The sequence below is a fragment of the Lissotriton helveticus genome, chromosome 4_1 (assembly GCF_964261635.1).
Source record: "Lissotriton helveticus chromosome 4_1, aLisHel1.1, whole genome shotgun sequence".
NCBI classification, from domain to species: domain Eukaryota; kingdom Metazoa; phylum Chordata; class Amphibia; order Caudata; family Salamandridae; genus Lissotriton; species Lissotriton helveticus.
Window position 1 is genome coordinate 1,055,437,732 of NC_136063.1, and position 15,853 is coordinate 1,055,453,584.

The window sequence follows — 15,853 nt, forward strand, 5'->3', positions numbered from 1 at the left end:
CGTTAAGCCAATGACTACACATCCCTAGAATCCCAAAAATAAAGGCAAAACATTGCTTTATAAGAGATAAAGCCTACTAAAACCATGTGGTTGTGACATTAACTTGCGGTTTTCACGGGCACTTTGTATAAAGTATGTATTTCTACAGGACGCTTACAGGTCAAATATTGTGCTAGTGATTGTCTTTTCTGATTATCAGAATCACCATCTTTCATTACCCATACGAACTTGCAATTCAGACACTATTAAATCAGCACCTTCCTTTTATACCACATCAGACAAAAAACTATCTGTAAACGAAATTTAAATAGTTTCTTGTTTCCTATGAAAAGAAATATACATGGTTCCATTATCATACAACTCTTTTAAAACTAAATAGTTAAGAAAACTTTTGGTCAACCCAAAATAGTAACTCGGAGCAATCGCCCTAGAGGCTTGGGCCTCTAAGTATTGCGATTGGCTGCCCACCAAGGAACTCCTAAAAAAACCCAAAAAAACAGTATTAGCATTGGGTGGCCCAGTCCTCCCTCTCATTCTCGTCCTGGGGCCATTTAACAACAGAGTTCACGGAGTTTAAACAGATTTCCTCATAAGAATCTTACTTGGATGTTATTACGCTCCCTCTGGATAGGAAGCTGTTGATTGCAATTTAGATTTGGTTCACTTCCGGTGAACGCTCTTACAGCCTCCTGGCGCTCACCACCCAGTGATTAACAATATTGCCCAGGCTGTCCCTGTGCCCTAGAATCGATTGGCCATATTATTTTTTGTCTGCCTACTGTACCAACGGCCAATAGCCAAATGGCTAGCTCCTGTTTGTAAACGTTTTGGTATTCGGTGCTATTTAGAGGCATCATGTGGACAATTCGAAGATCTGTCCTGAAACTGCAACATTAATACTCTGGACAATGCAACATTTTTAAATGTTTCTTATACTGAGCTTTTAAACTTTTATATATTCATTAGTTTAATTTTGTCTAATTAAGAACGATGTGTTTTAACTGGTTTATCTTTTAGCACTATGCCTTCAACTAACATTTTGCGGTGGGCCTCGTTGTTTACTGCTCTCTCTCGAGATTGGTCACCGTTGCATTTTGTGCTTCACTGTCTTGTTACTAGTACTTTTAGGGGGAAATTTAAAGTAGTTTTGTATCAATTTTAACTGATCGATGTATTTTTTGCATGTCTTTCTAATCATTTTTTTATGATGAATCGTTGCACTTGCACTTTTAAGGTCGCAGACCGAAATAACGTTCATGATCATGATGGTAACTTTGTGCATTCAGTTTAAGAAAAAGAACATTTAGCCAGACTATGCTGTCACAAAAAAAACAGAATCCCACTTAACATCGCAGAAGCGTCTTTATTTTAGCATCAATATAATTTTTTCTTTATTTAGTTTCATCACAACACAATTAGATATGTTGTTTCCATGAATTACATTAAAATACCTTGTATCTAAAATCTCTGAAATTAATGCCATGTGATCCTCACAGGCTACAATTCTATGCAACTTGTTTTCTCTGGTGTTTCTTCTTTGGCATGAAACCCCTGAGAATGAAAGAGAAGTAATACACAATGAAGATCTTATTGAAGATTCCTAACTGATACCTCAACTCGAGTTGTGTTTCTCGCTTCTATCAGTCTCCAAATTATTCATATACATTGTTATTGGTTTTGGTCCATAAGAAATTAGACACAACAACACTGTTGAAAAAGACATAAAAACAATTCATGCCATTTTGGGGCTATGCTAATAAACCTATTAACCAGGAAACAGAATGCATAGGTTTTTTTTATTCAATGACAAGTATAATGAACTTTTCAGAATTACTATTTAAATTGTACTTATCATATTTTCAGGCTCAATGCTTTACAGAATGTAAGATTTCATTTTTTATTATACAGGCCCAAAGGGTTTTAACACTGCAAATAAGCGAACAGCTATGATTAAAGAAGACACTGAACTACGACTAGTCTTTTCATGTGCACTGATTTGCCTATAGTTAGCATTACAGTTTAGAGTACATTGAAGCAAAGAGAAAAATTTGATAATTAAACCAAACAATCAAGGGAACTAATCGGACATTTTAGTGCAATTTTCAGGGAGGATCGATTGGCTAATGTTAAAGGCACAAAAATGGGAGAAAATTACAACTGATATGAGGCCCAAGCTGAATGCTATCAAACACAGTACAGACAGCAAGGTTTGTTAACATCAAGACAAAATGAAGAGGGTGAAGGGCGTTAGTTGGCTGAATTGGCGGAGTGGCCCCAAGATACGCTTTTCTCCCTCGTCATTGCTATTTTAACAATTGCCAATTGTTTCCCCTTTCCCTGCCCTTCATAACGGAGTCTTCACTTGCGGGGTTGATGGATGTGCTGATTGACCTGGTGTGCAGAAGGAAGCTTTTCCACACTTGGATGGGGCTTCTGGTGAGCCACCTGAGCTGCAGCTGGAGGGAAGTCTTTATCCCCCTGTAAAAATGAAGAAAGACATTTAGTACATTGTAAACCTATAGTTAAAGGAATAATATAAAAAAATGTTTTACCGATTAAAACAAAAGGTTATTATGCCACTGCAAGAATAGTAACAAGAGGACCTCACAGATCAGATCGACACAGACATTCTTAATTTACAAATTAGATGATCTTTTCTGAGATTTTGACAATTTGCATATTTGATAACAAAGGCCAGAGGTGTGGAGTTTAATAAAATAGCTAGTTGCCCATGGGACAGGTTGCTTCACAAATCTACTTGTCCTGTAAAAAATCCACTTGTCCCTTTGGTGCCATGTAGTGCAGCTGCAAATTATGGCAGCAAATTCATTAAATAAAAGCTCTGATATTAGCCATTCTTATTATGCCAAGGTTCATGTTATAGTAGGGTTTGAAATCTAGTAATTTCCTTATTTTGCCACCTTTCTGCAGATCTACAAAGTGGGGGTGGAGGAAGGGTTAAGCAATGTTCCAGGGTTGGTATGCCCTTTTGAGTCTTTGCAAACCTACTAAATTGCATGTTTTAAAGGTTTTCGCCAGATCTTCTCTAATCTTTTCCCAAATTGAGAAAGGTTGGCAATGTACACCTGACGAAAGGTTGGAAATGTAATCCTGACAATGGCAAAAGTAAAACTTCAGTCAGGGTTGGGTAAAAAGTGGTTGGACGGAAGGTGAAGCTGTTAATTCTCAACAGATTTTCACATAAGAAAATCTATACTTGCATATTTGTTAATGCTAAAAGGCAGCTCACTAATGTTTACTAGGTGTGCGATTTCTTGGCCTACCTTTGTAAATTCTTGTGAATTCATGAAATACTTTATGATGCACTAACGCAAGGATATCTACCGTGGGTTCAATTTGTGGCTTTCTTTAAGAATTAGATCACTAATTAGATCTGTAGTTCACCAAGACCATTTTTTAAAATTACAATTCTACCTCCATCTATCCATCGACTGGGTTACTCTCTTTCACAAGGTGCACACAAAGTAGTTCTGTTCACTGTCAGGGACTACTGTTGCGATGTTTGCTTTTTGAGACCCAACATTTTATTGTATTTTTCCAATGCTTGTTATAATGGTGAGGGCCTGCCAGCTCCCACAAAGTTTAACAGAAACAATATTAAAACAAGTGATGCATTTACAAAACCAAAAGGCTGACCACAAATATCAGACCTATTGGCTTTGCTAATGGTTGTTTTTTTTTCATATTTCCCATTATCTTGTGGAAACAGGTCTCACTGATTTTCCATTATGTATATTTTTGGGAAATACTTGCATGCATCAACACATTTTTCTAAATGATATCTCAAAGAAATGTAACGTACAATTTCACAGTAGTTTAGCAAAACATTTTTTTGCCAAGTTGCATTTTTTTGTGAACATTTTATTTTGAAATCAAAGGATCATCAATCTTACTTTTAAGCTTCTGCAGATATTTGCATCTAATTAAAGAGCATTCTGGGAGAGTTGCATGTAGCCTCATATTTTTAAACTTTTGGAAACTCATTAACACATGCTTACACTGGAACCACCGTCAGAAGTGCAGTCCGAACATTTCCTTAGAGTGCTCACCCTAATAAGAAAGGCTTTGTACTAATTAACCATAAATACAAATTCGAATAGTATTAACATATGGCCACAAATATCACTGACTGCAGACAATGCCCTTGACTGATCCATAATGTGGTACTGTATACTGACAGCCAAAGGGTTTGTGCTGCAGGGGGTTGGGCCTACTTGTCCCAAGGACAAAATAAAAATGAAAACTTGTTGTCCCTGACCACAAACAATTTGTCCGGGGAGTTGGGCTTTGGGAATTCCACACCAATGGTTTGTGAATGTTTGGACATTTCAAATATTTCACACAAGCAGCTGACTGCTTACAGGTGTTGTTCTTTTTGAGCAGAGAAATTAGCCATTTATTCGGTGGACATTGTGTGCTTCAGGGTCAGTGGGAACAGACAAACATTGAAGCAGGTGTTGTAGTTGTTTTATTAACTGCAATAATTAAGGGCGTGTCTTCAGAGGTAAAGCATTTTTTTTTAATTTAAAAAACAAAGGCGTATATGGATTGCAGTGATGTCAAAGCATAACGTCTTAGAAGATGGCCCTAAGTGGGTCATGGAACTGCACAGGTCTCTACTAAAAAGGTCTGTCCTAAAATGACCCGTTTGTTGCCTTCACAATATAGTTGTGTGGTATAAATTGGCTATGACCTGCTTATGGCAAATCAGTCTTGCCACTTTGCTCAGCCCCAGGTAGAAGGAGGATTTTTTCATGTCAAGAGGAGATGTGCTTTAACAGTTGGGCTGGAATGTCTGTTTCAGAGTTGGCCAAGTCTAATCTGTAATCTAGTAGTTTCAATTCTCTAATTATTTCTGTTAAGTTATATCTACAGTGCAGGCAATGCACCTTATTGCAAATCTTTGTCCGGTGTAACAGAACAATGAAGAATGCTCTTCCATGTCTTACTGCCAAACGTTTTGTTGCAGATCAGCAATTAAGAGGTGTTCTATGAGCCGTCTTAAAAACACACACATATAAATATCATACACACACCCACACACATATAGAGAAGTTAAACTAAAAAACGCCAATGTCTACAACATTAAGTTTATTAGAAGTTGGAGCCAGACATACATTGGTTTTTTAGATGTCACCCTCTATGTGGAGGAGGATATACTACATACTAATACTTCAGAAACGAAACGGCCAGTAGCTCTCTAGTGCGCACCAAGTGGCCACACTTAAGTGTTAAAATAGGGTATGCCTTATGGCCAACTGCTGAGGGCTTGTAGTGTTTGATCCTCTGACAGTGACTTTCACTGAAAGCAGCATCAATGTTCGAAACATTCACCATGAGGAGATACTCCCAAGCAGTGTTATGAGATGCATATCAAAAAGTAAACATGAAGGACCGAGAAGATTTACTATACAATGGTGGAGGTGGGTAGTTAGGTAAAAATAAATGTAAAAGGGAGCAACTATGACTTACAATGTAGATTTATCATGGATCATAATGTAGCTTTATCATGGAGTTCAATGAGGAACATGCAAAGCTTTATGAGAAAAATATGGAACATCCTGTGGCATAAGCACCTTAAATGGTTTGGGGAGCCTCAATCCACAACCACAAATCAAAAGACCAAATCACTGGAGGACTTTCAAACAATCAGTTCAGTTCAGTTGTCTTTATTTCGGTAAAATTCACCATAAAAGACATCACAAGCAAAATACAGTTAAAACATTAAAAAGAGAAAACACAATACATAAATTACATAATACAAAGTCACATCTTAGTCCGTATTTTAGATGGAAACTGTTTGATTGTATTTAACCAAAGGACTTACTTAAAAACTCTAATTAAATTTTATCAAGAAGACGTACGTATAATAACCCTAAGATTAAGATATATATATATATATATATATATATATATATATATATATATATATATATATATATATATATATATATATTAGGGAAAAACATCACTCATGGGGTATCCAAATAGACTAGCGCTGGGGGTACCTAGCTCTAATGACCCAAGACCAGCCTAGAAATGTAGCTACTGCTATGACCACTGGGAGTGATGTTATGGTCCCTAACAACCATAAGGCCTCATTACCCCCTCTAGTATTTAGATTTCTACAAATTAGTTTCAGCCATTTTTTTCGTGGGGCGGCATATGCAGGGCAAACGAAAAAGAAGTGTCCCACAGACTCCTCCTGATCATTACACCACGAACACAAATTCCCAGACCCACCCTTCCATTTATGTGTGAACGATCTCAGGGGTAGCGTTCCTACTCTGAGTTGGTGAAAAAGTTTTCTGTCGCTATTCTTAGTTATGGCGTCCCAATAGCTTTCCAAAACTGGATCCACCTTGTGACTCAAAAACCTGCCAGAAAGAGTTAACAAACTATGTTCCACAATCAACTTATTTCTATAAGCAGCCCAGAACTGGTCCTTAAGATCCTTTTTGAAGGGAACACATTACTCCCGGGGTCAGACCATAGTTGAATAAGGCCCATATCGGACAGGATGGATTTTACTGCTTTAAACCAGGGAAGATTGCCACAACCCACTATGTGTCTAAGATCATCTATTCCCCCAGCAAAAGTAGCCAATTCAGGAGTTACCCAAATTCTCCTCCAAAGTAAAATAATCCTCAGTTTTGCCAATTCTTCTATGGGATTACAACCCAAGTCCAACAATAATGGTAGCATAGGGGTTGATTGAGGGAGACCCACCAAGTTACGTAAAAACTTATTTTGGATTTTCTCAAGTTGGGACAGGTCAACATAGCCCCAAAGGTCAGCTCCATATACAATGGCCGATCTTATCTTGATGTTATAAATTTTAAGTGCTGGGGTTATTCTCTTAGTGAGGGAGGATCTCTGCTCCTTAATAAGTGTCCCACTCAACTGGGAGAATTTTAATGACAGTACATCTAGCTGGGCTGTCCATCTTAATCTGTAATCGAGTACCACCCCTAGGTAAATCATCTCGTTTACCTGTTCCAGATTTGTGCCATTTAGACTTACTTGGCCTACTCTTGGTCTATTTTTAGTAAGAACCATAAACTTGGTTTTACTTGTATTAACCTGCAGGTCGTTAGCATCACAAAATTCTTCAAATTTGCCAAGTGCCAATTGTAGCCGCTTTTGTGTTTTTTAAAGTATGAGCGTATCATCCGCAAAGATGAAGGGAAACTTCATACCGCCCATGCTAGGGGCGTCAGTGGGTGTGTCTGGAAAAAATTCAACAACTCTATTAATGAATATAAGAAAAAGGGTTGGAGCAAGGACACCCCCTTGGCGGACTCCTCGTGTCACCGGAAACTTTTTGGTGACTTGGCCCTGCATACCCCATCTAACCTGGGCATAATTTTTCTCATGAAGTCTTACGATTATGTTCAACAGATCCTTCGGCAGTCCCATGTGTGTCAGAGCGTCCCACAATTTGGCTCTTGGAACTAAATCAAAGGCGGACTTTAGGTCCACGAAAGCCGCGTAGATCACTCCTCCACCTAATACCACCACCTTCCAATATATAAGAATAAATCTTAGGACCTGATCAATTGTGCTTACGCAGGGCCTAAAGTCAGCCTGCATGGGTGACAATATTGACAATCCTTGAATCCATACTGAGATTTTAAACGGCACCATCCGTGAGATGATCTTTTGGATGGCATCGATTAGGCTAATCGGACGATAGTTTACTGGCAGTGAGCGATCCCCCTTTTTAAAAATTGGAAGGATTTCCCCCCCCTGCCATGAGTCTTGTATCGGGGCTCCATCTGCCACAGCATTAGCAATTTTCAATATATATGGAACCCCAGCCACTTGATCAAATTTGAAAAGATCTGAAGGAATGCAATCTATACCAGGAGCTTTCCCCCCTTTGGTCAGGGTTAAGGCTAGCTCTACATCTGTACGGTCAAAAAGAGGGACTAAGCCCGGAGTTCTAGGCAGGGCCAAACGCCCACTTGCGCCAGAGACTACTGAGGGACCAAGGTTACTGAACTGTGCCCCAAAGTGTGCTACCCAATCTTCTGCCGCTACATGGTTGGAGGGAAGTTGAGACTCATAGGAATTCCCCCATTTGAGAACCTGCCAGAACCTTGATTGATTGGAAGATAGACTGGCCTCATAAAGATCCTGCCAGTGTTTATCATCCCATGCTATTTTGGCCTCCTTCTGGCACTTTTTGTATTCCTGCCTTCCCTTCCGTATTGCTGCACTATCACGTAACTTGAGTGCTGCAATTAGGCCAGTGTGGGCCTGGCGACACGTACGATTATACCACTTACACCCACCCAAAGGTGATTGGATTTTTTTCCCGTTTTTTTTAGAAGTAAAAAAGAGGGATTTCAGTGAATTAAAAAGATTATCGTGTAGCCCACAGATATCAACAAGATCAGTCGTAGTCTCCATAGCAAGCGTGGACTCCACAACTTTGTCTGAGATCATTTTTAAGATGGCGGGCTCCTCCACAACCCTACACCACTGCACCCTTCTCCTATCGTTCTCCAAGAACACATCTGCCGTGGCACAATCATTCGGAGCTCCCTTAAGGTGATTTCTATCAAAAACTAGGCTGAGCACCAGTGGGTTATGATCACTCTCTGGGCGATCCACCACTATCATATCAACCAGAGAGGACCAGCACTCAGCCCTAATAAGGATGTAATCAATCCGACTCGACCTATGGCCATTGTCAAATGTATGCATCCCATTTTTATCTGAGGGGGTACGCCCGTTCACAGCTCTCAGGCCCCATTCTAGGCAGAACCCCAACCAGTGGAAAGCTGCTTCTGTCCCTTTCTTGATAGGTGCTAATTCCAGGGATGGAACCTTCCAAAGTTTATCTTCTTCTGCCAGGAACTCTATCTCACTTCCAAGGTAGGGCTCAAAAGTACAGTTTAGATCGCCTGCCAGGATGATGAAGGATTCCTTTCCAACTTGGTTAAGGATAAACTCTAAATCATTAAACATACCAGTGGGACTGCGTCCGCCCGGAATTCCCCGTACATAAACATTTATAACAAGTATCGCCTGGGAACCAGGTCTTGAAAGCTTGATCACAAGGATGTCTGGGTTTGTGGTGGGCACCTCTACGGTATGATAATCCAGGGACTGCCTTATCCAGACGCATAGGCCCCCAGCTGGTCTGCCCACTCCTGCCCTAATGGCTGGTTTATAAAAATTAAGAAACCCAAGATGATGGATAGGGCCAATCGCACAGGTCTCTTGAAAAATTAAAATGTCCTGATTATTCACCAGCTCCACCCACTCCTCAATTTGTACCTTGTTGCGTAGGCCGGCTAGATTCCACGAAATAAGTTTCAATGAAACCGGATGGTTTGCCAAATCCACCCGTGCGGATACATTCACGCTAGGTAGTGTAGGGTCACCATCCCTCTGGCCTAAAGTGACCTCTACTGGTACATCGAACCTCCAAAGGGGAGAGCAGATGTTATTAGTTACACCATCTCCACAGACAACCTTATCTACTTCCAGACTTATGCCATGATTCCCACTGTGTATGTCAGACTCCTCATACCCAACCTGAGATGCCGTTACTTCCTGTACACCATCATTAGATACTAATTTGTTGGGTTCTTTATTGATTGGGCAAACTGGGGGGGAGCTAAGTCAATCCACCCCATCCAAATTGGACAGAGGATCAAATCTATTAAATAAGCAAGGATAGTGACCTACAGGATCTAAATAATTTTGGATATGAGTCCGTTGCCTATAGAGCTGCCTATGTGGTGGCTCGTTGGGGCCTCTATTACTCCCAGGGTAAAAGTATTCCAAACCCAAGGTTTGAACATCACCTTGCCTTCCAAATCTCGGGACTCTTTTAATATGGCCTACCACCCAGGGGTCCCTGAAGTTTACTATAATGCAGTCCCCTTCCAAATCCATTGTAGTTTTACCCAACCAACTGACTCTTCTAACTCCCAAAATATCAGCATTACAGGCAGGAGGGAGCCTTCTATTTTTATTCAACCAGTGTATCACCTTGTGTTTCAAATCCTGGTGAGATTCTACCCTCTGATCCTCCCCCGGTGGGCAGACCCCTACCATTACAATCGTATAGGGTACGGCCTCGGGGGGGGGGGGGGGGGGGGGGAGATTCACACGAGGGGGGCTTAATAAAGTCATCCTCTTTTCTACTGTCGGGTAACTTGAGGGATTGCTGCCAACTGGCTTCTTTAGCATGGTCGTCTCTGGCAAGGGTCTCCCCTCTTTTGGTCCTACCCCCGCTTTGTTATTGGCCCTTACTACTCCACCTATGTTCTTTTTAGGACCTGCATTAGGAGGCTGGATAGTGGTGTCTTGTACATGGATTGGGTTAGTCACCATCAAATCCAAACCCTGCCCCACACCATCGGCATTGGGAGTAAAATTAGCAACCCCCCCCCCCGAGCCTGTTAATAAACCATCAAGTTTAACAGAATTGGCTAAAACTTGTTTCTCAATTTCAGTTAACTTAGTAGAAAGCAGCCTAGTTCTTTCTAACAATGGTAACAACAAAGATTTCACAAGACATTCTATACTAAAAAGTAGGCCGGAATTTTCACTGTGATTGCTTGGGGCTCCCTCGGTCACAGTAGTTGGGGGCGAAGTTATGCTAGAAGGGAAAGCATATATCTGGACAGGAGGAACCTCATCACTCTTCTTGCATAGCTTAGACCGACCACCCCTAGAACCTCCACCTCCTCTTTTCCTTTTACTCGGCTTGCCGATACGCGGTGGCAACTCTTGCACTGGTAAACTAGGGGGGGTAGGATGTGAAATCCGGAGTAGAGGCATCGGTAAGTGCGCTGGAGTGCATGTCAATACTGTCATTGTTGAAGTCCCCCGAATCGTTAGACAAAATAATATGATCCGCCACAGGATGAACATCCACGATACTGACCAAACGGTTCGTCTTTGTAGGAGGTACCGGGGAAGCAGCACCCCCGATGTCACCCAAGGAAGACCGCTTACCCGTGATTAAGTCAAGAGAAAGTCTCTTCTCAGTAAGTGCTATCTCTTTAGCTACAATTGACGTCGCTCTGGTGAAAAAGTCATCCAATGTGCCCGTCATCGCCGCTCCTGTTGAAGTGAGAGTTACTTTCTTTTCTTTGCCTGAACGAAGTGGCATTGTAACTAACTTATTGGTTCCCCAGAAGTTAGGGAGACGGCCCAGCCCGGCCCTAGTCGACCTTTGACGGCCGTGGACGGCCCGCCCCTTGCCCGGGCTTAGCCCCGGGCACTCCCGCGCCGCGGTGTGGTTGGCCAGGTAAATAGGGAGAGAGGAAGTCAGGGGGCGGAGCAAGCAGGGAGAGCGGCTCAGGTGGTGCGCGTTAGTCCGGCAGAGACTCCTGGGATATGGAGTCCCTGCTGCACCGCTCGCAGCCCTGCTGCTGTGCCGATACTCCCCTTAACAACCCCAGAGACACTGCAGACTCCCGCTGATTGTCCTTGCGTGGCGGGTCCGGCGAGCTGTCTGATGGGTTGGACGGCAAAAAACAGGAAACAAAGTCCGTTACAGGGTCTCCACAGGCGAGGTATTTAGAAAGAGTGTCCCGCAGGTATGCTTCCAACAGGGGTATTTACCTTCCCAAACAGGGGGCGGAGCAAGCAGGGAGAGCGGCTCAGGTGGTGCACGTCAGTCCGGCAGAGACTCCTGGGATATGGAGTCCCTGCTGCACCGCTGGCAGCCCTGCTGCTGTGCCGATACTCCCCTTAACAACCCCAGAGACACTGCAGACTCCCGCGGATTGTCCTTGCATGGCGGGACCCGCGGAGCGGGTCCGGCGAGCTGTCCTGAAGGGTTGGACGGCAAAAAACAGGAAACAAAGTCCGTTACAGGGTCTCCACAGGCGAGGTATTTAGTTTCCTACAACCAACAACCTGGAAATTATTTATTCCACAAGATAGAAGGCTTCTGGAGAAGTGTGGCATGTAATTCTTGCACATATGGAGTAACAAAGAAAGACTAATCAACATTTGATGGGAACAGACAAAATACCAAGGAGAATTACATGCAATACAGAAATGTTGCACATGTACTGGAATGTGATAAAAAATACATTAGCAATGGCATAAAGAAGGTGAAAACTACAATTCTATGTCAGTACCGGAGGCTTCGGATTATGCTATTCTTTCTATGCTTTATTTTGATAGCAGCAATTTTAAACTTAATAACCAGACCACATTTCCCAAACACCCTCAGGAAAAAGTGGCCAAAAAAGAAACAGACAAGGGACAACAATTCCCTGCGTCAATAGACCAATCACAACACTGGGCTCCACATATGGACCCTCTTCACGCCGCTGCTCTTCCGTCCTTTGCTGCTCGCGGCCATGAGATGAGCGAAATTCTTTTTTCCCTAAATAGTCTGATTTGCTATGTGGTTTTGATGCGGTCGCGGTGTTGTTTCCTTTTAAAAAACACCCGCGACTAAACACTCTATGGATTGATCAATTGGCGTTTAATGTTTTTAGGCTTTGTTGTTGGTTTGATTGATTAACTCTGCCAACAGGCATGATCTTTCTCCTCACACGTAGTGGCCCGATGGGCGGCCCCACGCGCTGCGCCCCTCTTTTTCCTTCATGCGCCATGCTCCTTCTCCTTGCCGGTTTCCATTTCCCAATCCGGCACCGGCTCGCGGGTCAGCCTTTGTGCCTACGCGTTGCCAGCTCTCGGACATCAGGCCCCCCTTGACTTCAGTGGCAGATTCTTAAGACGCTTAGCATGTCCGAACTGATAAACATGCAATGGGAGGAGGATCCCCTGACTCAACTGCCCTGGGATGAGGCGTTCTACGATGCAGTAGATGCATCCATCTACCGGGCAGTTGAGGAGGTGATGCTCCTATGGAGGACCATTTGACGCCAAAACTGGAGCGCATATGTGCAAAGTGGGCCTCTCCACCCCCCAATACCCCTACCTCATCCAAATCAACAGTGGAAATTCTGAATAAAAGTGACATCATTTGTTTTCAAGAGACTTGGTCTCTATCTCCATCGCCTCTCCACGGCTATTACGAAATCTTTCAACCAGCCTCCCAGCCCAATTCCTATGGAAGACCTTCTGGGGGCCTCTCCATTTTCATCAAACACAGGTGCAAGATCGCAGCTACTCTCATCTATCGGAACTTAACGGCCGGGCAAACTGTATTAATTACCGGTCTCTCAACCTTAACCGCTTCCGTGCGGCGCCGATTCCCCCCCGGTGCTGAGCCCTAATTAAAACAGGCGTGGTCATGACGGAACGGTTCCGTCATAAGCACAGCTCGACCGATGCTCATGACGGAACCGTTCCGTCATGAGCATCGAAGGGGTTAAGCAGGGGCTTTCCCTTGCTCTTAATTAACTGTAACCACAACATAGCTAAAACATCAAAATCAATGGCAACAGTCTTATTGATCAAACATCTTGAAGAACTTTTATTGGAATTCGCCTCTGCAGAAGTACTGTTATTAAGTAAAAGTTGTTATTGCACAATTAATTAAAATCATGGCAATGTACATGCACTGAAATGGACGTTACATATTAAGAGTAAAAAGGTGCACAAAACAATTAAAACAGAAAAATTGTAAATTAAAAAAATAAAAAATAAAAACGTGCAGTAATGTCACCAGGAAAGGAACTCATGCTGGGTCTAAAGCAAGTTTTGGGGAATTAATTTCTAAAATAAACTTAACAAAACGAGCCGCCAACTGCGGAGAGTCTCCTCTCATGCAGGCGTCTAGTGCTTCCTGGCAGGTCCTGATGTTAAGAAGAAGCCAAAGGGGACGCAACCAGAAGTTTCTTTGGGCTCGAAGTTTTTGGCAAATGCACAGTATGTGGATAAGGTTTTCCTCTTCCTGTTTGCAAAAGCGGCATTGAGATGATGCCCCTTTCCTGTACCCCTGGCCAAACTTGTATGCCATCAGCGGGATTAAACCAAAACGAAATCACATCAATTGAAGTTTTATATGCACTTTCGTAGAAGCTGCCAGATACGACGGGAGAATTTTCGGGGTGTATAATTTAGAGACCCAGGGGCCATGAAAGAGCTGGGCGACCCGTTGCTCGTCGAGGGCGCTTGAAAGACTTTTTGCTTGTTTGGTTAGAAGTTTTGTTTTCGCTGCAATGGGCAACGGGGATGACCATATGTCCTTTGCTTGGAGGGATTCTAAACATGACGTCAGATATTTATTCCACAATGTTTTGTGGTTGCTAAAGACTAACCATAGACAGCTCTTTAGAGAGTGAGGGCTAGCGTGCTTTGTTTTTAAACAATAGTTAATGTAGCGTGCACTCATTATCCACCTCTGGGAAAACAATGAAAATTCTTTCCGGATTTGGGCGTGGGCAGTAGAATTTGGCAACCGAAAAACCCTACGGTAACAGGAAGATTGTGCTCTGTCCAACCAATTATTCATTTTGGCCTTGAATATTATTGCACCAAACGAGATAGTGGGGAGTAGTTTTGCGGCAATCAGTTTTATTAATGGTACTAGATTTTGAGAGTGAAGAGCACTTTTTGTTCTTATAAAGGCCCATTCCAGACTACGGGCACCGGCCTGCATTTCGGTAGTATGCACTGAGGGTCTCCCTTTGTGGTCAATCCACACCCCCAGGTACTTATAGGCGGTGACAGATTCCAATCTTTTCCCTTCGATGAACCACGTAGACTTTTTGGGTTTTCCAGATGATATTATCATTGCTATAGTTTTCGTCACGTTTATCTCAAGCGTGTTCATATTGCAGTACTGAGCGAGGGAGTCGAACAGTCTCTGGAGACCAACCTGAGTTTGATCTAACAGGATGGTGTCATCTGCATATTGAAGAGTTTGGATCTTTCTTGACTCTATTCGTGGAGGGAAAGTACGGGTGCATGACAGCCATTCAGGGAGGTCCGCGAGGTACAGGTTGAAAAGCATTGGTGCAAGGGTACACCCTTGCTTTAAACCTCTGGTGGTATATATTTTATTGGAAGTCGACCAGCTCGATGTAAATCGCACTTTGACCCAGGTGTCAGTATGTAAAGCGATTAATGCTTTCAGTAGCGATTGTGGAATACCCCATCTTGCTAGTTTTGCCCATAGTTTTGGCCGACTTACGCTGTCAAAGGCTTTTCGAAAGTCGATAAAACCAAGATGTAAGGTTTTACCTTTTAGGGCTAGAGTGGATTCCATCAGATGAGCAAGACATATCAGGTTGTCTTCAATGTGGCAGCCTCTTTGGAAACCGGTTTGAGTAAAAGGAACTAGGTTGTTGGTTGCCACCCACGTAGTGAGTGCAGTTAAGAGAGTGCTGGCATATGCCTTCCCGTCCACGTCTAGAAGAGCTATCATCCAATAGTTATCGGGGTTAGAACGTGGTCCTTTCTTATGAAAGGGGACAAGAAGCGATCCTTGCCAAGACACCGGGATGGGGCCACCCAGTATTCCAGCCTTGAAGAGGGGTGTCAGAATCCGGGCCCATTTTCCAGCAGAGGTTTTAAATACTTGGGTCGGAATTCCGTTGGGACCAGGGGCGCCACCCGAGCGCATTTTCTTTATTATTCCAGTTATATCGTCCGTTAGTGTATTGACGGGGATGGTGGTTTCGTCATGATTGACTGGATGGTCAAGAAAGGCCGGGCTGTTAATGGCTTGGCCGTGTGGTACTGTGTAGAGCTTTTTAACATAGATTTCCCAGTCAGCGGGGGAGATGTTAGTTGCGGTAGGCGGTTTGGTGGTTTTGCTGGCCTTGTTAACCCAGTTCCAGAATTTCCTTTGATCTTTAGATTTTATAATTTCAAAGGCTGTTACCCAATGCTGATCTTCCTCTAGTCTCTTTAGGGTAAAACGTTCCTTCCTATA

The 15,853-nt window shown here is 42.9% G+C and overlaps 1 protein-coding gene across 1 annotated transcript in view; it reads right to left on the reverse strand.

Annotated features, from left to right (window-relative positions):
- Nucleotides 1-1,343: 1,343 nt before the first annotated feature.
- DAP (death associated protein) overlaps nt 1,344-15,853 on the reverse strand; it is a 184,403-nt gene continuing 169,893 nt past the window's right edge. The window contains exon 4 of the mRNA XM_078687649.1: nt 1,344-2,478. Within this exon, the coding sequence (XP_078543775.1) occupies nt 2,359-2,478 (120 nt within the window). The 3' untranslated portion in view covers nt 1,344-2,358. The remainder of the gene's footprint in view (nt 2,479-15,853) is intronic.